The 22,808-nt window shown below is 44.5% G+C and overlaps 1 protein-coding gene across 9 annotated transcripts in view; it reads right to left on the bottom strand.

The window, feature by feature from the left end:
* Positions 1–19,554, bottom strand: part of TLK2 (tousled like kinase 2) — a 42,934-nt gene extending 23,380 nt beyond the window's left edge. The window contains exons 1-10 of one of the 9 annotated variants that reach the window (XM_058858136.1): positions 19,258–19,553; positions 17,818–17,895; positions 17,333–17,421; positions 15,556–15,621; positions 8,885–8,956; positions 6,443–6,512; positions 5,362–5,405; positions 4,180–4,275; positions 1,352–1,519; positions 699–794 (exon numbers count right to left, since the gene is read on the bottom strand). In XM_058858136.1, coding sequence (XP_058714119.1) covers positions 699–794; positions 1,352–1,519; positions 4,180–4,275; positions 5,362–5,405; positions 6,443–6,512; positions 8,885–8,956; positions 15,556–15,621; positions 17,333–17,413 — 693 coding nt within the window. In that variant the 5' untranslated portion in view covers positions 17,414–17,421; positions 17,818–17,895; positions 19,258–19,553. Of the gene's footprint in view, positions 1–698; positions 795–1,351; positions 1,520–4,179; positions 4,276–5,361; positions 5,406–6,442; positions 6,513–8,884; positions 8,957–15,555; positions 15,622–17,332; positions 17,422–17,817; positions 17,896–19,257 lie in introns of those variants that run through there. The other 8 variants (XM_058858135.1, XM_058858138.1, XM_058858141.1 and 5 more) reach the window with 8 other exon arrangements.
* Positions 19,555–22,808: the final 3,254 nt, after the last annotated feature.

Raw genomic sequence — 22,808 nt, 5'->3', positions numbered from 1 at the left:
GCACTGCAGATAAAGCTGGACACCATGGTAAGCAACAGAAGATGACATAGCTAAAAGAATCTCAGTAATTTAAAGGGTACCAAAAAGATAGCAGTGCAGTCAGAAGAGCTACTCCTCTTCTTGATCCCAGGTCACTGAGGTTGCTGGGAAGCACTTTCAGGAATACACCATGCTCCACCTTGACAGGACAAAGTATTCCATGAGTGGATTCTGCAGAGGTCAAAGAGCTGCCAGCCAGATTGTTGGTTATTTGTACTGTAAGCAATGTGATGCACCCATGACCCAGCGCTTGAACAGAGACATTCACAACTATCACTTCAAGCTTCCTTCTCACCTTCACTTCCAGAGTGAGGAAGAACATTGAGGATAAAACAGAGCAGAAACAGACAGAGCTGAGGTGTTCCTCTCCCAAGCACAATCACACACAGGTGACAAACTGGGCACAGCACTGACACAGAAAAGCCTCAGCAGCAGATTAGACAAACTCCAGCAGCAGCAATTGAAAACATTCTTCACAGGATGAGAAACAAAGCCCAAAGCAATTAACTTCACTCAGTAGTTACAGATGGAGTTGGGAATACTGGCTCTTCTCACTGGAAACATCATGTCCACTATCAGTGACACCCTCTAGCACAGCAGATAAGCTGCATCAAGCTTCAACCTCACATCCAAGAGGTATGTTGTCTAGTGAGCTATACCTGTGACTGTTTGTGCTGGATGGAAATCTGTTTTTGGGAGGTGCAGGAATGCTCAGTGTTCCCTGATCCAGTAGAAGATGGGCTGCCTTGCTGGGCCTGTAAAAGAAAGTTGTGTATTGTTACATGTCCCTCAGCACGACCACCAGTGCCTGTGCAGATACATTCATCTCCACACTGAAGCTGCAGCTTGGCCTACACCACACTTTCATGTGCAGGTTTAAGGATGCTTTAGAGATTCAGTTCAGAAAAAGCAGTCAGTTTCTTCCAAGAAGCCTGGCCCAACCTGCTGAAGACAATGCTTTTAAAAGCCTGATATAATTCACGGCAGCTGAGATTAAGCAAGGCCAAACGAAACGTTTCTCACAGAAAGACTATATTTCAATCTTTTGCCTTTCTGCATCTATCAGATTATCCTCTCATATCACATCATCTTGATCTATGTAAGATTTTGAGCTGTTAACTTAAAACTGACACCATTTTATTAAACAAGCAAAGCCAGGGAGCTACAACTCTTCACAACGAAGGTGAACTTACCAGAAGATGACAGACTGGGGTCAGCAAAAACAAGGCTGCACTTGGGCAGAAAAGCTTCAAATCCCCATCCCTTAACTAGACATATGCCTTAAGATTCAAATCTTTTCAGAGCTGCTCACCGAGACAAAAGTAAAACAGAGGCCACCTCCCCTCTGTGCCAGCTGCTCATTCTCTAGCCGCTGCTTCGCCAGCATCACCGACATCAGCGTTGGCAAAGCAGAGTGTTCCTCCTGCGGCTCCTTGGCTGCGCTGCCGTCTACCCCATACAGCGGCTGCTCCACTCGCCGCTGCAACACAGTCAAAAAAAAGACAATGAACTACTTTTTTTTTTTAATGAAAAAAATAAAGTGATTCTCTGACTCTGCCAAAACCGTTGTCAGCAAAGCAGCAGCTCAGGAATGAGCAGGCAGCATGGGGAGGATCTGGTAACTCAAACAGAACTCCTACAGTGATTGTTCCAATGGCAGACAGCAACAAGGAAATGAAGTTAGCAACTGAAAAAAACTCTAACAAATGAACACACAGGACAGAATTCCTTGTCAGTTAAAACATCCCCTTTCTTTGCAAATACATATGCTTCAGCATCAGTGGGGCAAAATAGATTGCAGGTCTAAAACTCTGCACTGGGAATTTGGTCAAAGCAGTCACAATTATATTATCTGAGATTTCTTAAGGACTCATTTTCAAACAGCCAATTTCATGATACATTGCTAGTCTGGTAAAGTAAACTGAGTCAGAAGTGCTAAATGGTAGGAACCTAACCATGTCTAGGACCCAGACATCAGGGTAATCTCACTTCTGTCATTACAGCTGGGGCCTGTCTCCTGCAAGGTAAGCAAAGTACTAATTAATTCCCAAAATCCTTTAGTCCATTACATCTCTTAAGGGCCAGCTCCTTTCTCCTGTAGTATATTAGTTTTCCAGCTGTGGTGGAGGAACTGGTTTAACAACAAGAATCATCTGAGCTACACTGATTACAGCACACAGCATCTCAGGGCCCCAGCTTCCGAAGCCACACCATCACTGTGAAAATTTTGCAATCTAGGTAATAATCATCCAAGTCCTTCCAAGCTGTAACTCCAGGCCAGGCAAATGCCTCCAAGAAAGCAAACAGTCAGGTCAGGCTTCAGTTTTTCTTAAAAGACTTAAATTGCAACCTGTTTTCTGGTTAATATCACCAATATCAAGAGTGTGCTTCCTTCCCAAAAGAATGCTTGTGCCTGAGAGCAGCCTTGCAAGAGCCTCAAGACCTGCATATCATTCTAATCAAATGAGAAGTGAGGCAATTCGAATCGGCCAAGAGATTTGAAGAGAAGTAGTAACTACCTGAGGCCATTACAATTCCTCTGAAAGTTCTGATTCCAGAAATTTTCCAGTACAGTACAGATTAAGTCAGGTCTGGAGGAGGTTTGTGTCATGTGAAAGACATTTTAACACTCTGCTTTCCTTCCAAGATCACACTGACACCTGCAATGGGTAAGACACTCAATGTCCTCTAATTTTCACTCATCCCCCCATTTTTGGGGGGGGGGATTAGATCAAACCAGTGACATTCAATCTGTAAGAAGAGGACAGATCTTGCAAAGGCCCAGAATAGTTTGTTATGAATAAACAAACATCACAGGTTTAACTGCAAGAGTAAAGAACAGAAGATAATTACTTGTGTAAGGAGAGAGAAACTGGCCTGGCTGAAACAAACTGTGACATCAATATTCAACCAGAAACACTGCTCAACTTTTACCTACTCAACACATGCAAACGTAGAAGAAGAAAACCAAACGAAGAATCCACTTGTCCCATTGTGGGTTATCTAATCTGCTGTAATAAAGAATTGTCCCAAATCCCTCACACATCTACAACATTCAGAGATGCTATTTCTTGATTAACTTCTCTTTAAAGAGATGTACTAGTGAATTGATACATGATAGGATGAAAGTCCATTCAATTAATAAGATGTACTTTAGTTTTTAGAAACATTAAAAAGTATCTAGAAGTGTATGCAAAGCTCTCCCTTCAAGCACTATTGCAAAGCTTCTGAAAGCCAGCAACACATGGAATTCTGAGCAGTGTTCAGTGCTGGGGTTTAGTTCAGTACTTTCAGGAACTGCACAAACGTCTCTGCAGAATAATGTAATCAGTAAAGACTCTGCATTTGGCTTTGAGAATGCCAACCTTTCCCACAACGTCTCCAGACTTTTGTGACACTCAACAAGTGCTGAAAATTTTTAAAGAGGGGTCCAGCCAATGGTTAAAACTGAAGCTCAGGCGACAGTGCCTCTGAATACTGCTTTGCTAGCTGCAACAAATTTTTTTAGAAGCTCTGTCCTAAAATGGCTCAAAACCACTGGTTACTTCTTCACATCCAGACCTTGCAGAAATGCTGCAAGTGGAATTACATGCCAAAAACCAGCACCCACTGTGCATGTATACACACTTCTCCTCAAGCTTTTGTTAATGCCCCTTGCAAGTTGTGCATATGAACAGAAGTAAAAGGCCTTCCCAAAATAATTGTGGTGGGCACATTGTTCAAGATACCCAAGGGGTCCAATCAAGATGAGAAAATCCCTGACTAGTGCCGCACAAACATGCAACACACTCCCAACTCCATGGAGAAGTTCATGTGCTGCAACAGAATACAGGGTAACTAATGGATCGGTTCCACCTTTATTAAGGACCAGCATCCTGCTGTACCCACACAGCATGTTAGAAACATTCATCCTGTATGATTTAAGCTCAGATATTCATATCAGCTATTGATGGACTAGCCGCTGTCCCAGGGTCCTAGACATGGCCTCACTCAGAGCCCAGTTTCAGATTTAAAATGGAGAAAAGCCAAATCCCTCACCAAGAGACACTTCCCTGTCTAGAACCTTCTATTACCTGTCTGAAGCACAGCCACCAAGTTAACTGATGCCAGGCCACCAGCTGTGTCCTCAAGAACACTCACCGGCAAAGGGTTGGACAGGGAATGCTGTGGAGAGGATCTGGCGACAGGCGGCACACTTCTACCGGGACTGGTTCCTGGGCCACTGCCCCCAGCAAACTGGGCACAAAAAACAGATTTGATCATCAGGAATTCCACAGAGATACTACATTTAACAAGATTTTACACAGGCAGAAGAAATACATTTTTCTTAAAAATGAAGCCTTATAGACTTCAGGGAATAATTTACATAAACTGAACATAAATTAAGAGGAAAACCTTAACAGTTAATGGAGTTTTCAAAATAACATAAGTTTCTAAGACAAACATTTGTATTTGCACCAAGCACATCTTCCTTTGTAACACAAAAAGATATAAACCTGCATGCTTGACCATAGATCAGTTATTTATTTACTCTCTGGAATTAGGAAGCCCATTCCCTGTGAGGAGATGCATCTGAGGTGCACCACAGGAGTGCAGCGAATGTTCACCTCCACAGAAGTACCTGTGCCAGTCACTGTTAAGGGGCAGGACAGGTAAGGAGCTGGGGAACCCCTCCAGTTGGTACAGAAACCCCTACAGTGTACCACTTATAAAAAAATTTACCCAGGAAAGAAGTAAGCACTAATAAGCATTAATTTCTGTGAGTAACTCCATAAAATAAAGAACAAACTTAAGAGAAAAGCTACAGCTCTGGATTGTGCAGACCTAGAAAAACTTCAGATATTATGCAGTGCAAAAAGAGTACTGATTTTTAGAATGTCCTTCACTGTTTTGGGAAGGAGTTTGTCCCCTATAGTGCCAGCCTCCCAAGGGAAGCTTTTCGTAAGAGAGAACTCTGTAAACAACTTCCCACTCCAATCAGCAGGTAGATTGTGCAGGTGGGTTCTTTTGCAACACTGCACCTTTATCAAAATTGTTTGCAAACCTAGAGCTATCCTCAACTGAGATACAGGTTCCGATGGAAATCAACCTCAAACCTATACTTCAGTGAAAAAAATGCCCTATCAACTCTTCAACTAAATCTTAATTTAAAAAACCAACTTCCTCATATCCTCTGCCTAATCAGATCTTAGCATATCAGGCTGACATCATCAATCAATGATCCCAATGACAGACCAGTAACACATGGCACATCACAAACTTCTTTCTACAGATTTTGCAAAATGTGAATTAAGGTGGATTTGTCAATGAAAAGGTTCTTACCTCAAAATAATCACTAATTTTATGTCCTCTAGGAGTGCCTTTCCCTAAAAAGGAAAGCAAAGAATTAAAGTAAGAATTGTACTTTTAAGAAGAGAAGTTACCATGCTATTCTAAAAAACTCCTCCTACATTTTGACACTCCTTTTCCCATTCAGTGCAACACCTATCACAACAAAGCTTCTGCACAACAAAAGCCCGCCCCAGGGTTACAGCCCTTGTGCTGTTTTTGGGAAGCTCTACTGTTGACAATTCAATTGACTCTCAATTCCAAACATGTCAGATCCAATCAAAGAGCATTTGCACTTGCTTAAGTACTTAGAAAACACTAAAGGTCTTGACTGTTGCATAGGTTTTCCAAAATTTCTGTCAAGATAAGCAGAGAGCAAAAGGTACTTTTACTCCTCCGCTTTCAGATAAATTACTGCGTATTAGATCTTTCACAAGCAATCCTGTAAGAGTTTGAGAGATAATTAGCAGTGGCTTAACATCAGTTCATTAAATCTCAATGCTTTTTTCTTACTATCATGTTATCAAAGCAGTTCTGTCAACACAATTCTCATTACTTTCTTGTTGAAGAATGAAAGAAATCAAAATCTGCACCTCTGCCCATTTGCTGGAAAATCTGAACTCGGATTGAACATGCCAGGTTTTCCACAGCACTCAGGACACCACTGCCTGCTTGGGCACAGCTTGTTCCTGATTTGTCATGGTGAGAACTTGCTCTAACAAGGCAGGGACTCATCTTGGAAAGCAAGGAAGAGAGTACAGGCTGTTTTCTGAAGTCTGGCTGCTGTATATGTAGCAACACAAGAGCAAAACAACACTTCAGAGCAGCATACGAAGCCTCTGGGCAGCCTGTCCCATAAAAATGCAAGAGTTTGTGTGAATAAGCCAAGTATTTTCCTGCCAATAAGGATAACAAGGCTCCCAGAAGAGAATACACCATCATGGAGTAGTTTATAACAAGCTGCCTGACACACCCTTGAGAAGAGCCATTAGTTTCCTAGGACACTGCCTGTGCAAACTGTGCCTGAGTTACCAAGCATGCAGCAATCCTGTGGCAGGGCTGGAACATGGATTACCTTGACTGGTCTCATAGGATTCTGCTTTCCTCTTCCTATTCCGCTGGTCATTCTGCTTTTTCTCAGGAGTCTATTAAACAATACTTCAAAATTAACGTTACTGCAGTTATTCCAAGATTTAAAGAAAATGCCCAAACACAATGATCTGTTCCATATCCCCAGTGGCTGTTTCATTTCTCTGGTGTATTTGTTTCTGCAGTTAGTACTTAAAGAAACGACTGCTCTCAAGGAGTTGCTACCTTCTCGTAGATATGCAGCAGGGGAGAGAGAATGTGGTTAACAAGGAGGTAAATTTATTTTTTTCTATTTCAGCTGCTGCAAGCCAGCCTCTACTGTCCAGTGACCTCACAAGGTTAGCAGAGCAAGCTCAAACATTTATAAAAACCTACGTAAACCCTTCTAGGTGATCACAGTACTGGTACAAGGGGAATAATGATGAGAGGTTTAAGTACTGACATCAAAATCTGCAGTCCAATCACAGACTCTTATGTCAATTCACTTTGCCTGCAGGTAATGCTTCTTCTTAAAGCCCACTGCAGATGGCTTCAAGAACTATCCCAGGACAGCAGCCAGAACAAAGGTATTACTGATGCAGCAATTCACCTAGACTTCTGTTTGCTCCTCACCTGCTCTCATTTAAGTAAAGGGTCAGTTGCATGTGCCATTTCTGTGAGCACCCAGAGACCTGATGGGCAGCTGATCAGCGGATTTATGCACAGTTTATATATGTACAGGCACAACATAGAGCACAGCTGACAGGCCTGAGGGCTCCAGAAGTGTCATGCCTATCTGTCTGAACAAGGCTAGCAAACCTAAACATTTGAGAATGGAGTAGACCCTGGCACAGTGCTTTCCCCATCACCAGGGTCACATCTGTGGTCAAACCCGATGAAGACATTGGGAAGCACTGCTGGAAGCAGCTCACTGAGGTTGCTGGAAAGAGATGTCTTGTCATTCCCATTACCATTGTCATTTTAAAAACATCTCTTATCCCAAATCACCCCAAATAATTCCCAAACTCTTAACTTCTCCAATCACTGCAGCCACCACCAAACTACAGACTTGGGGCAGGGAGAAAAACACTGCAGACCACAGCTCTGGGGGAGGGAAAGCCATGGCCAGAGAGTCTATGGTAAACCTAAGTTTCATGCTGTTTGGAAACACAAATCCCAAGCACCCTCTTTAAAGATCTCTACCAAAAGACTTACAGATACTAAGCACAGAAATACATCTCCTTCCTTTAGTAGCATAAAAAGGATAAAGTTGAATCTAAACCTGGCACCAGTGGGTGCTGGACATCTACAGCCCCATGTTACCAGCTGGGCACTCACTGACAGAGTGTTGTTTTGGTAAGAGGATGAAGGGGCTGTTAAGACAAAAGGTGGTTATTGTGTCTGCAAGGCAGAGGGGACTGAAAATTCCAAAACTACCTGGAGGCCTGCTGCTCCAGCCCCTGTATGTGTAAAAGTCAGTGACACTGCCTCCTCAGTGTGTAGTGAAGAGCAGCTCCTGAACAGCGCTGGTGTGACTGTAACACCACAGGCTCCATTACAGCCTCCATGGAGCTGTGAGCATATTGATGAGATTCAGTTTTAAGTTGTTTTTCCATTCAAGTACTTACAAGTAAGTACTTGACACACAACATTATTTGTTACAAGACTGAAAAAGCAAGGAATGGGAGATTCAAGTACATTGAAAGCTTGGTCAATTTACATCTCTCCACAAAAATTCATTAAAAAAAAACAATTGGAAGAATGAATACTCAGATTTTCACTATTAACTACACTTACTTTATGGTATTTAAGATACTGCATTCTCAAAAGCCCCTCATACCAGTACTGCCATATAATAGAGGGAAATATGATCCAAAACTTACCTGGTAACTATGGGGGAAGTTCGTTAGAAATGTGTAAGAAAAAGCACTTAAATTTGAGATTTTGGTTTATTAACATAGAATTTTAGAATAAAAATTCAACTACAATTAATTTTGCTGCTTTGATGAGTATTTTGAAATAGTTAATCCTAAAGAAGTGAGACTAACCAGGGATAAAGCATCAATTTTCACCTCCCCACACTTCCACACAGCAACCCACAAAAGGCTCTGCCTTGTATAGGCTTAGGCAAACTCAAATATTTGACAGATATGGCAAACTTTTCCATTAATGCTCTCTGGCTTTTTACGTGTATCCAAAAACACGCCCCAGTGAACTGAAAACAGCTAAGCCTTACGAATGCTATGTTTGGGATTGCATAAAACCTTCCTGGAATGGTGGGAAGCTTCAAGGGGGAGATTCACAGAGAGGTTGAAAGCCTGCAGGGTCAAGCTAAAGACTTCCCTGGTCCCTTTCATTCTCCAAACTAAGTTGACTGTCATTGACTTTCACACAATTTCTTCCATGCTTTGAGATTGATTGGCTACCCCGAGCAGTTGTGCCTGCTTACCTCCAATTCTTTATCACTCAGAGAGCCCACGCTGCACAAGCTCTGGTTGGAAGACTCACTATTTAATGGACCCTAGTGAAAAGCAAGCAAAGACTGTTAGAAACAACTTCCCTACAAGGCAGACCCATCCTAATAAACACTCAATCTCTGGGCTAACTACAATTATAGTAGCACCATGGGTCAGACTCCCAGACACAGGATGGGGCACTAAGAGACTTCAGAAGCCATTTCCAGCATGAAAGTTGGATTGTTCATCAATTTTTTTCTCAGGATAATGATCCAGCCTTTGAAGTATTTCTGCATCAGTTCATATCCTAACTGGTCTATTTACCCACATCCACAAAACAGCCAAGGTGGTATTTATAGAAGCCTAAGGTTTGAGGAAGAAAAATGATTTACTGAGTACCAGGAGTTCCAAGCTCAGCTCTCCAGGCAAGCATCTGCTTGATCCTGAGCTAAGCATTCAGACACATTTTTATCTGACAAGCCAACTAATACTGTTATCAGATGCTGGCTGTACCACTGATTTAAGTGTGTCATTTTATGCTTTTTTAACACTAGGAAAGTGAACAAAGCTTCTGTTAACAGCAGTACAAACACAGTACAATTGGCTCCCATAATACAGTCTTTCCCACTTAGCTATTTTATGGACCCATGTGTAACCTGCCCACAGAGCAGCTGGTCCCACCAGGCCAAAGCAGAAACTCAAGAGGCTGGAACAGATTTACCAAAACTGTAACTAGGTACCTTAAAAGTCTGCTGCATCTTTGCAGGCTCTACTGGATACACATCTGCATTTTTACATATCCAAGCAGTTTGAAAATTAAGTTCTCTAATAAAACAGGTCTTAAAAGGAAAAAGTGAATCATGCTAAGTCACTGTGTTTTATCCTGACACAAAAGTATCCTCCTACAGATCTAACTTAAGAAATGAAGACCAATTTGACAAAGATGTAAAAACAAGATTCACAAGTAATGATGGAATGTATTAACAGGAAGAATGACATGATAAAGCCAGCTCTCCATTAATAACTTGTAAGCATCTTTTCCTGAGGATGCATTCTATTTTAGCATTTTTAACTTTGCAGTAACCACATCCCACCAATCAATCTTTCCTCAAAGCAAAGCCACTTCTCGTTCTACACTTGAGCAGAAGACTCAAGTGGTGGAGTGGGAGAGAAGCCTGAACACCACAGAGAAACCCTATAGTAAGTAATTTTTGAACAGGCCAGATCTCCCTCCCCAGTTTAAGGGACAAACCACTATCAAATTGTGACATAATCTAGCTATTACTAACTCCAATTCCCAAGCAGGCATGTGCTGAAAGTAGAAGTTTACCTTCTGTGTTCACTATGAGTGTTAAATATCAAATTCATTTCTCCTAAAACAACATGCTCAATTGCTTCAACAAAACAAAATAAATCAAAACCAAACTCCCCCACCCAAAAAAAACAAACAACAACAAAAAAGAAAACCCAACACCTGAATAGTTCAAGAAGCTAAACATTTAGGATTCCATTAAGAAAAAATTGCAGGTTTCTTTAAGCTATACCATTATCCCTTCAAGGGATCGCACAAATAGCTCACTACCAGAAGAACATTTCACCTTATCTCTTCAGCTATACTTTCTTTTAACAAAGCAACAAGCTCCTCACTACCCAATGTGATGGTTCAGAAATGTTATAGGTACAACTCTTGGTTATTCCAGGAATTTACTCCTGGGCCAACAGGACTTCACAGAAGTGCCAACACTAACCTTAGCTACATCCACATGAAAGTGTCACTACTAAAAAAATTGTAAAATCTTATGGCAAGCGGCAACAGAAAGTGAATCCTTTCACCCATGAAAAAAACTTACTTATAAACTGTACTAATGCTGCCCTCGAAAATCTTTCCATTCTCTCAGGAACTCCAATCCCAACAGCACATCTGAGGCACCAATCAACCTCCTGTGCCAGGTAAGAACTCTGTGAGCATCTCTCCAAAAGAGCATTTGTGGGTCTCACACCGGGGTTCTGACATGATGAAGATGAAAGTGAAAGTTGTTTCCACATTTGCTTAAATCTTGCTGCCTCCATTTTGCAGATGGATAGCAAATGACAGGAGCAGCTGCTCCAGAAACGCCACATTTCCATGAACATTATGTTTGAAGGAGAATGTCAGTGGCTTACACAGGACAATTCTTCTGCAAGGCCCCTGTATTCTGGGATCACCTGGAGAATTAACTGATGGAGCCATTTATGGGTAGAAATGCTACCAACATTTTTTTGCAGAAATACAAGTTTATCTTGTCCAGTACAAGAAACACTCAGTTTGCACCTGAATGTAAAGTTCTGGGATGCAAGCAGCTGGAAAAATGCCCCATACAAAATCCACAGTGTTTTTCTAACTTTCACCACTACAACTACCTGTACTGACTACCCTGTATGGGAAATTTTTAGCTCTACCAGTTGGTATCAAAGCCATTTATTTTATCAGTAAAATAGGAGTTTGATGCTGGTCAGATTCTTGAATAGAAAAAAACCAAACCATTTGTTTTCTTTATTTTAAACCTTCCTCTAGAATCTGAACTGAGGATATGGTAAAATTCAACTCAGTGCAGTAGCAGAAAGGGTGAAAAGGAACCAACTTTTTCATTATGGAACTGGAACAGAACAGCTTGTCATTGTCTACAGGTATACAGAAATTTCACTGTCACATATATTGTTTTGTGAACAAGAGCATAATTAATTCTTTGTAGACATGTTTTGACCCATGCAGAGGATCAAATGCATGACTTTCCCTTTCCCCTGCTTACATTTGAGAGGACCTTATTCCACTGACACTTTTCTTACTCTAAAGGATTAGAACTTTATAGACAAGAGCTGAACTTGGTAAAGTTGGCAAAAAGTCTTGTTTTGAGGCATTCTGGCTATGGAAACTCAAGTTGCTCATTAGAATGAGCTGTACTCAAAGCAACGAAGATGCAATACGTAGGATGTTTCAGAAACGTGACCTTGTGCTCAGCTGTGGCTCTTCTCAGGAAGAGAAAGGAAAGCATTCCTGATTACCCAGATAACATGAAGTTATCTGTGAAATTAGGTATCAACAGCTTATAGCAACAAGTTTAGGCATGGATGTGAGAAACCATATATCCAAGTATCTCCCCATAGCTAACAATCAGTGAGTGTGTCTATAAAAAATGCTTCAAATGTATATTTTATCATTACTGACCGTTTATATTTAACTCAGAAACTGACTTGGGGTAAATGTTCAGTACTTAATTTAGCATATCATTTTTAAGTGGATATGACACAAAAGGAACAAAAGGAATGAATGTGAATTTTGAAAAAAAACCCAAAACAAAACAAAGTAAGAACATTAACATGAGTATATTGCTAGGGAAGTAGCAGTGGGGAATAATAAACATGCAATAGTTTACACAGGAAGGGCTTGTGAATCTGACTTTTCTAGGATAGACCACTTTGGAATAATACTGCATTTCTCTCTTCTCACTTCCAGCCCACTCATCTACTGTGCCCTGTCAAGGCAATTGGTGATGGGGCTCAGCAAAAATTCAAGATACGTGGGTCATCTGAAACAAGCTAATAGTTCCTATAGTGTTTACCCAAATTACAAGCACAAGAACAGCACACACTTCCTCCTCCACAAGGAATTTCTCTCCAAGATAAGCTGGCATGCTTTTTTCCCTTGTGATTCACCTATCAAATGCTGCTTCGAAGACCGTGACCTACCCATGCACAATAAAGCCTCCATGTTGAGAACTGGATTCAACAGCAGCAGGTGCTTTGAAGACTCCTACTCAAAAGGCAAGAATTTAAAATCTGGCCACTCATAGGAACTGGTTAGTCATTTCTTCCTTTGCCACAACTCCTGGAAAGCCCGCAGTGAGGCTTCAATGGCTGAGACTTCAAAAGAAACAACTTATCCTGTTAATAGCTCCCACCAGATCATCTAGAACAACTCCAAGCTGACTCAGCCCCCCTTACCATCTCCTGCCTCCCATGACTTGTGCATTTCCACAGCCTCCCCAAGTTCCCAGAAATGATCCATCACTCCACAACTCAAACTGGGCAGTCTCCATTTTGTACTCTCCAGTTCCTCGTACTGAAAGGAAGCTCTAGGAATTCCAGCTGCCTAGCCAGAGTTTCCAACACAGGCTTACAGCAAAATGCACTTCAAAATTCTCTTGCTGTCTAAATGAAGGTGACATGGAGATAGACATGCTTCATTACCTCAAGTCAGGACAATCCAAGTTCCTCTGAATTCTGTAGCAGATCAAGTGATTTCAAAGGCATGGAGTCAATCCTTGGTTCCACTAAAGGTTAGTGCTGATTCCACACAAGTTTACACCAAAGTGAAATGGTCAAATGGTTTTACAGTTACTCTGGTCCAGTGCTACTGTGTCAGGTTTAATTTAACATATTCTTATCTTATTTCAAGCATCACATAAGTATGAAAATTAGAACCTGCTTCTTAATTGGACTTTTAGAAAAGCTCAGTATTACTGCTGATAATGAAATCCCTGAATCACTGAGGTCTTTTTGTCACGAGAAGTTAATCTATTCTCAGATGTTCAAAGGTAACCCCCACTCTATCAGATGGGCAAGCAGATTTGCAGCAGGATTTGTTTGGCTTCCATTATGCCGCAGGAGTTCTCTCTGGTTGGAAATATGGTATTTTTATTTTAGTGATAGTAAATTGGACAGAAGGGTCACACAACTCACCCTAACCCTCAGCTCATGAACAGAAACAGGACTGAGATCTGACAACTATTTCTGGGCTTTAGCAGCCAGACAACACATTTGAAGTAACGTTGCACACAGAAGCATCCAAACAATTTTCAAGTATCTGGCAAAAAGTCCTGGCACATTCTGTAGCAGCTGCTAAATTCAAATCTAAGTTTTAAAACTCTTATTAACTGGTTCTTCTCATGGCCTATGACACCTGTCGGGGACCACCATTGTGAAGTACCACTTCACTCCAAGGAGGACATGATTATCATCAAACACAAAATCTCAACATGGTAACTTTGCTGCTAAAACTGTTGCTGAGTCCATCAAAGAACTTGAGTTGCTAAAGTGATGAAGACTTCAAAAGTTACAGAGAATAAGTAAAAACCAAGCTAATACAAGCAAATACTGTTCTTCATCAACAATTATTTTGGCAGCATACATTCTGCATCATTACCTCAAAGCAGGAGGAAAGGGAGCACTAGCTACCACCAAGACCAACACTTGTTCAATTCTGGCACAGTCAGATGCATCTACAAGATTCCTACAGCCCAGCTACTTTCTCTAGAAGTACTCCAGTCATTTTAGTTTAACTATAAAAGCGGTACACAGAGCTTAGTTCAGAGATCTTTTGAAAACCAAACTTGTAGAAGATACATGTGCTGCTGTGAGGACCCACACTGGTTAAGCACCAGACAGGCTGTGTGCAAACACAGATTCACCCATCATAATTACTTATTCAAATTCTTATCCAGGAAAAGTCTCTGGAAATGACACAAATCCCTTCAGGTTAACCCACCTGATATCTTAAAGGCAGCACCCAAATAGGAGGAAGGGGGGCAGATGAGAACAGACTAAATCAAACAATATTACCTAGAGAAACCACTCACTTTTTGTCTCCTGGACCTCTTGACCCAAGGATGATATCTAATCAGGATAACGCCTTATGGGGAATGCACTTAGGTTTTCCCAGTAAGTAAATATAAACAGGAGCCAAATAAGCAGGAACAGTCAGTAACAGAGTGTCATGTGTTAATTCAAGGACTTGCTCTGGGAATTTGGGGAAGAATGGCACTTCACCATATGGCAAGAATAGACATCTAAAGCATCACCAGCTTTTTGAAGCTATCTAGTGACATGGGTGAAGCACAGGAGTATAACAGTTGCCTAGAAACATTCCTTGCTCATAAATTTGATTAAATTAATTAACTCCAAGCTTCTAGTGAAATACATTCTTCGGTTACTACATAAGAAACTTCATGACAGACTTAGAACAGAATTCTGAGGCTTTTGGGGCCGCAAACAACCTTGGTCATTGGGTTGTGCCTTCAGCTACCACAGGAAATGACAAGCACACAGATATTTCCAAAACAGTTTAGCATTTCTGTCCTCTACTGCTTTACTGGAAAGCTCTTCCAGAATCCCATTACTCTGACGGCTAGAAGCTTTTTTCTAGTTTCCAGCCCAAAAACTTATTCTAGATCAGTTTGCTCTCATTTGTATCTCAAAACACCTATAGGTGCTCTTTAATAACACAGAGGAACTGTGGGCTTGAAGGTTAAGTTGTTTTAAGGGATCAACTAAAGTTCTCATTTTATACAAGTCCAAATATTGTGTTTCTAAACATTAAAGAAAGAAGCCATACACAGCAAAATAAACACAGTGGGAAGAAGGCAGGAAGCTCAGTACAACTGCCTGCCGCCTTCACCCAATCACATCTGAGCATCTAAGATGACATTTCTTCCTTTTATGCAATAAACAGCACCAGATATCTTCTATCCCAGGAGGATGAGCCAGGCCCTGTCCCACTAGATGGCACTCACTTTCTCCATGGTTCTGTCCTTAAACATTTCATTGGAGCCAGCTAAAAATCTTAGCTGAATCACACAAAATTGTATCACAGCTTTCCCAATATATTCCCTTTAAGACAGTGACCTACCAATGCCAGTGCGGAGCATGACGGACGGAGGCTTGGGGGGGTAGGGAGGGAATTTGAAGCACCAACCTGGGAGGGAACGTAGTAGCTGAAATTAATATTGCAACCAAGATTTGCTGCAACATAGTAGAGTCATGCTAATTTATATCAATGGTTGGCTGATCTATTGCAAATTAGCAAGAATGCAAGTAAATAAATATATTGTTTGCAATAAGTGTAATGCACTTTAACAGTTTACTGACTAGTATAAGGTATACCTGCTTAAGAATAGGTACAACTCAGTGACAGAACAGCTTTGATCAAAGTGAGGCCTCAAACAAATGAGGCTTTTTTCTTCGGATTGGTTTAGAAACGAATTTTCAATATTCACCCCTACAGAAAAGGGCATGTACCTTCTGCTCCAAACATATTGGAAACATAATTAAGATTTGCTTTCCTGTATCTCTCAAAAGTTATTCCTTTAAAAGGAAGAGTTCCTAACATTCTCTGTGAACACTGAGTACACTGGCACTGCTTTAAAGCTATATGTGTGTCTAAGCTTTTAGCTCTTTTAGTAAGATGTTTATCTGTACTGGTAGAGCTAAAGATTCTGAAGTGGCAGAATGGGGCAAAAGAGGCAAGAAACAGGTGATAAAGTACACGAAAAGTTGTAATGTTGTATGAAATAAGATCACAGTACAGTAAATGCCATCAACTGTTATGCAAGAAAAAGAACTTTTTATTTTAAAAGTCTTAAGAGTAGGGGAAAAGATAAAAAAATCCCCACACTCTTACTTCAGCAACCGAAATTGTTACCTCTTAAGTTCTAGTGTAAATCTTCCTTACTACGCTTTTTTACAGCTAAGCATTTGGCTTCCTTGTGCTCTTTTCCCAGACTCAACTTTGTCTGAGAGGCAGAGCAGAAATAAAAGTGAGAATTCAACCAAAACTCTTTCAAATTTTGAATCACTTTGTGTTTTTCTGAGAAATGTGGACTCTACAATGTTTTTTCTCAAAATAATTCTAAGTGGCTTCAGAAAATCATCTAACGATGTGTTGCTTTACCATCTACCTTGATGTTATTCAAAACTCAGTATCTCCCACAAAAATTAACTCATTATCCCTGACCCAGTTTAAAATGAGTTCTGTCACCATTTCATTGCTCAGAAAGACTGACATTAACAGTACTAACACTTGGAGAACTCACAGCTTAATGCCAGGACACCAAGCAACCACACAAGGTTGTTATTCAGGTGTCTTGCTTTAGATAGCTCCTGACCAAGTGGAAGCTGTGCATGAGGATAAAGATGGGATTTTATTGGCAGGTTGTGGGTCAGACACAGGAGAGCTGCCCTGTGAACAATTTTTGTGTGTGTTCCTTGTGATGGGGTAGATGATTTTACCTCCTGCACCCCAAAGAAGAGAACTCAATGCTTCAGTCTGGTTATGTGTTGTATACAACACACAACACTTGAAACTGTATCCCACCAGTAGCTCTCAAAGGTATTCTTGGAGAAAGGAAGAGCCAGATGAGATTCCCACTTCTACTAAGTTGTTATGGAGTTTTTTGGGTGTACAGGCTGCCTTAAGATGGAACAACTACTAAGAACTTAATTAGAGCCCAAAATCTTCTGTATAGCAAATCATCTGCTCACAGAGATCCCATTTTCATTCCTCTCGAACATACTTCACACAAATTAGAGGTCAAAACAGAAGTGATATAGAATTTGTTTGCAAAGCAAAATTATCCATGCAGAATGACTAAGAAGTGTTACCTGTCACCACAGGTACTCACACTCACCTTGGCAACCCCAACCCCAGTGAACCTGGCCTCCAGGAGCTCCTGCCTGCGTGGGTCCAGGCTATGCAATTCTTCCATCATTTCTGCTGCTATGGAAGAATAACACTCAGATTAAGCAAAGCAAGGAAAGGAGAGAGATGTTTAATATTCCATGCCACTGATGAGACTTAAAAGTGCCTGTTCTGCAGCACAACCGCGTAGAGAGCATTTTCTTGCAAGAGAAATGTGAGATTACCATGTAGTAACACCATGACTTTGCCACCATATTATAGTATTTAAACCATAACCCTGCTGGAGTTTCCTCTTGTCTCCTCTGTTGTACCAGCCATTTCAAGATCTCTAAATCCAAGAAACCAATTATGTCACATTCTCCCACTGGATGCTTTATTAAAAGGAAAACATGGGACCAGAGTGTTATGACTAAAAGCTTCAGAGCTTTTCATCTGTGCTGCATGACTAGGAGAAAAAAAAGCAACATTCTTTACCCCGTAATTTATTTTTGGCCAATCCTGGAAATACTCGATCTCCACAAACTCCAGATTTCACTGATAACAGCTTTGCTTCTTCCAAGCACAGAGTGGGATTACAAGAAGAAAATAATGCACAATTAAACCTTTTAATTTATAAGGTAAAGCACCAGATATTAAAAAATAACAGCAGCTTCTACATCCTGGATGTACCTGGGGTACCTCTTGGCAATCCAACACTATGAATGCCTTATTTGAAGGGTTAAAAATCTAGCCAGCATAACTGTGTAAACAGGTTAAAAATCAGGAAATACATAATTCAAATCCTGAACTGAGAAAAAAATGGGACAAAATTCACTGTTCATTATAACTCTGAATCACATCTTCCCAACTGCACGAATCAAGTTAATTTCCAGAAATGTCTGTTCCAGTTTCATTTTCTGGACTAAGGTAGAAAAAAAAGGCCAGAAACAGAAGATAAAGATTTGCTGTGTAAAGAGCATATGTGATGAGGAAAGTTCTTGAAGGGCAGCAAGTGCCCTCTAGAACAGGCAATGCACAATTGTTCCTTTTATGAACTGTCCATTTTGTCCCTGCCGCTTCCTCCAAATGCTGCGGCTCCAAGTCACAGGGGCAAAGTGAATCCATCCGGGGGCATTCTCAACTGCTCTCCCCAGTCAGTCCCAAGCCTCAAAAACTAATAGGATCCTAAACATGATTATTAAACAACCATATTTCAGCCACGGGCTCAAAAAGCCCAACAAAGCTCTCAGCCCAATTTTCAAAACAGGAAATCTAAGCAGCGAAGAAAATGAAAGACAAGCCGCAAACACCAAGATGTTCAAGTGCTCCCAGGGCTCTCGCCCATCAAGGGGCCACCATCCGCATGGAATCGCATCCCCACACCAGGATGCGGCTCTGGGGAAGGGGCTGACACACGTTCCTCCTGCCCCGGGACCCGCTGCACCCCTCCAGGCAGGGCTGGCATTCCCTCCTGTCCTCCCGGGAGGGGATTTCCAGCACCCCTCTCCCACCCACTCGGGACGCAGAGGCATCAGCCGCCGAGCGAGCAGCCTTTCCCCGCTGCCAGCTGCTGCACCGCCTCGGCCTCTTCCTCCTCCTCCCCTCCAGCACCGGCTCAACCCTCAGCCCGAGGCTCCGCAGGCCATGCCCACCCTCCGCCGCCCCCCCCCGCTGCCCCAAACTCTCACCCCCAGCCGCCAGGCCGGGCCGGGCCGCGGGGCCTGCGCCGCTCCGTGCCCGGCGAGGGGCCCAGGCCGCGCTGCCGCCGCCGCCCTGGGGTTCAGGCCGCGGCCCTCTCGCCGTGACCCGGCCCGGCCCGCGGTACCAGCCCCCGCCACTGCCTCCCCCGTGGCCGCCCCCACCCACTCTTGGACCGGGCGGGGACGAGGCGAGAGGTGTCCCCGCGCTGCCCCCGCCGCCCCTGGGGGGTCTCACCTGGCGCTGCCGCTCCTGCCGCCGCCGCCCGGCCCAGTGCTCCCCGGGCACCGCGCGGATCCCACCACCGCCGGGGGCAGGAGCAGCAGCAGCAGGAGGAGGAGGGAGGGAGGGAACCTGCTGCGGCGGCGGCACAGGCGGGAAGAGAAGGCCGGGGGCGGCTCCGCGGCCTCCACCACGGGCACCGGGACTGAGAAGGGCGGAAGGGAAAGGTGGCGGGGGGTGAAGAGGGAGGGCTTCGGGCTTCGGGTAGGCCGCGGATCCCCGGTCTTGCGTGAGGGGCCTGGCCGGACCGGAGTGCGCGCGGGCCGGCGGCGACAGGACAAAGGCCTCGCGGGAGGACCCGGCGGCCAGGTGGAGCGGGCGGGCGGGGCGGGGGGTGCACGGGGCCGGCGGGCGCGGCGGGGCCGGGGCAGGTGCGGCCCCTCGTCCCTCCCGCCCCGCGGCGCTGGGCCCGGCCCGGCCGATGGGGGCACACGCGCTGGGGAAACCGCGCCGCGTCTCGCGAGACTTGCGCGGAGGGAGGGGGAGGGGGTCAGAGGGGCGTGGCTTGAGGAGGGGTGGGGCCTAAGGGGGCGGAAGGAGGGGCGGGGGCGGCAGGTGGCGGGGGGGTCAGTGGGGACTAGGGGGTCAGGGCGGGTCGGAGAGGGCAGGAGGAATGGGGAGGGTCACAAAGGGCGGGGGGGAGGGCAGCAGGGGGTCAGAGTCCTATGGGATCGCGGGGGGGGGGGGGGGAGTTTTGCCCATCATTAGGACCTGGGGATCAGAGCAGGTATGAGGGGGCAGGGGGCATGACAGGTGTCACACAGGTCTGGGGGAGCAGCACGGGCTCAGGATGGACCATGGGGTTCAGGGGACTGAGAGAGCAGCAGGCTCAAGGGCAGGTCAGATCTAGCTTCGGGATGGGGACAGGTTTGAGGGGCATTGGGAGGGGTCACACATGTGGGGAAGAAGCAGAGGGTCAGAGTCCCATGTGTGGGGGCTGGGGGTGGTAGGCACAAGGCGATGTCAGAAGGCCTGGGGGTCAGGGCAGGCTGGGGGGTGCAGGAGGTATGGAGGGTGGTCACACAGGCCTGGGGCACAAGAGAATGTCAAGATGGACTATGGGGTCGCGGACGGATGAGGGGGCAGGCACAAGGTGGGGGTCGAATCCAGCCTTGGGTTGAGGTCAGGGCTGAGGGTTAGCAAGACCAGGGCACGGGGTGATCACAGGTGGTGGGGCAGCAAGGGTCAGGGTCCTAGGGAGGCCAGTGGGTGCTAGGGAGTGACAAGCACAAGGAGAGCGTCAGATCTCACCAGGGCTCGGGGGTTGGGGCAAGGCAGTCCTAGGGACATGTCACCACCAGGGGAGCAGAGGCTGACCTACCTTCTGCCCCAGGATGCCCCAGAGAGGAGGTGCAGGTAGGACATCCATGTACCCCCTAGTTCTTCACCTTCTCTCCAGTCTCCATCTTATACACCCATGAGCAATCTCACCGCCCAAACCACTCTCATTCCCCTGAGGGAGGGTGCAAGGGCACATCAGCACCCCCAATGTGCCCCCACTCCATCCCTACCACCTGGAATGGGCTGGGCCCCTGGTTAGGAGCTGATCCAACATGGGTATCGTGAGAAACAACTCAGGCACCTCAAAAACCCCCATGACACACAGTCCACTCTCACCTTCCAAGGCCAAGCTGCCAACACAGTTGGGAAAACAGCCCCCAAAACTAATAAAGACAGGGCTTGTCCTGGTTGGAATGAAGCAATTCCATCACAGTTCACTTGGCTCATTGCAGGCAGCGGGTGCAGGACCCAAAGCGCTGTGGGTGTTGCACCAACTCACTGCAAGGCTGAATCAGCTTTCCAAAAAGCAAACAAGCAGGAGAGGATTGTTGGGAAAGGAAGTGGCCAGGCCTGTCCAAGGGGAGGCAGGCGTGGATTAGCAATGGGGGTGGAGGTTCCTAGAGCTCAATAAAGGATTCGCCAGGGCTGGGAACGCTGGAGGACATCCTCCCCTTTACTGCATGACATCGAGCGATTTATGACCGAACTGGAACTGACTAGTTCGGCAAAAGGGATGCAGAGAGGAGCCGACACAGCATCATGGCAAAACCGTTCCTGCAAGGTGATGGGGAAAGTTGTGTTATTTTAAAATTGCTAATTTATCATACTTTATTAAGTCGGTGCAGCAAATGGCTTTGGGAGTGCTGCCTGCTTGTGCAAGCTGCTTTTCCTGTGCTTTAATCTGTTTTTTTTATAGTACAAGAGCCACTCCGGTTTCAGCTCCTGCTCTGTAAGGCACATTTTCAGCACGACCAGTGGCAGGAATTTGTAACATAAATAATTAGATAAATAGTGTTTTGTGCCTGTGTTGGGCTGTGTTTTTTTTTTTTTTTTAAGAAAAAATCCTGGAGTAAATATTCCATCAGCTGGTAGCTAATTACAGCCATTTAGGGAACGTTAATTAGGACCACTTGCAGTGAACATTGTTCAAGGAGGTTTAAATTTCATCTGTGCATTTCAGTTTGATTTTGTGTGGAGACAGGAGAAGTTGTGGGGACTTTTACACCCAATAAAGGGACTGATTTACTGAACCCCCAGTCCTTCTGGACTCCCGTTCACAGCCCTTAGAAACACCCTAGGACACAAACACAAACAAAGGGAGCAGTTCTCCCCTTCAGAGTGCCGGGCAGGAATTGGACACCAGTAACACCCAATCTATGGTACTGTACCCCACCTTTGTGTTTTAGGGGAGATGGAAGACACTTCAGTCTAATTTTTCCTGTGCTTTTTGGACAGTGCTGGATGAGGCACTTCCTCCTCCTTCTCCATGCACTGCCAGGGACTGCACTGGCAGGTATCACAATGCCATCAGTATTTCCATGTAAGCCACCAGAAGAAACTTTTGCTGTCACAGAATTACAAAATGGTTTATGTTGGAAGGGACCCCAAAGCCCATCACATCCCACCTTCTACCATGGGCAGAGACATCTTCCACCAGACCTAGCTGCTCTAAGCCCCATCCAACCTGGCCTTGGACACTTTCAGGGATGGGGCAGCCAGCCACAACCTCTGTAATTTTCACTGAAATCACAGACAAATGCCCCTCTTCTCCTTCCTTCTGGCAGGACCAAATTCCCAGGGAGAACCTCCTGAAGAATCCACTGTAGCCAGGAATGTTTTCCAAGACATCCCTTGAGGTACCACTGAGTTCCAGGCCTGTCAGAGGACCTGTGGCCACAGTCCTGGGCTCTGCCAGGAACAGGAGCTGGTGACACCTGATAAGGAACAGATAAACTGAGGTTGCACCATCCTCCTCCTGACTCCCCCTCTCCTTCCCTGCATTCCTCTGGAATAACTGGGATTTCTCTTCTCACTTTCAAATTCAGGACTGGGGCACATCCACTTCAGCACATTCTGGAAAGGCAGCCCTTGTGTTTTGCAGTCCAAGGGCTCTGCTCCTGGATGTCCAGCAGCTCATCCTCTGCTGTAGTCATATCCTTCCTGATGCTCATCTGCTGCACATTGAACAGCAGATGTTCAGAGGTGGTCCTCTCCACCTTCATCCT

This window comes from Poecile atricapillus, chromosome 27, assembly GCF_030490865.1.
Source record: "Poecile atricapillus isolate bPoeAtr1 chromosome 27, bPoeAtr1.hap1, whole genome shotgun sequence".
Lineage (NCBI taxonomy): Eukaryota > Metazoa > Chordata > Aves > Passeriformes > Paridae > Poecile > Poecile atricapillus.
The sequence above is the reverse complement of the archived record's forward strand: the minus strand, read 5'-3'. Positions and strand labels throughout refer to the sequence as shown.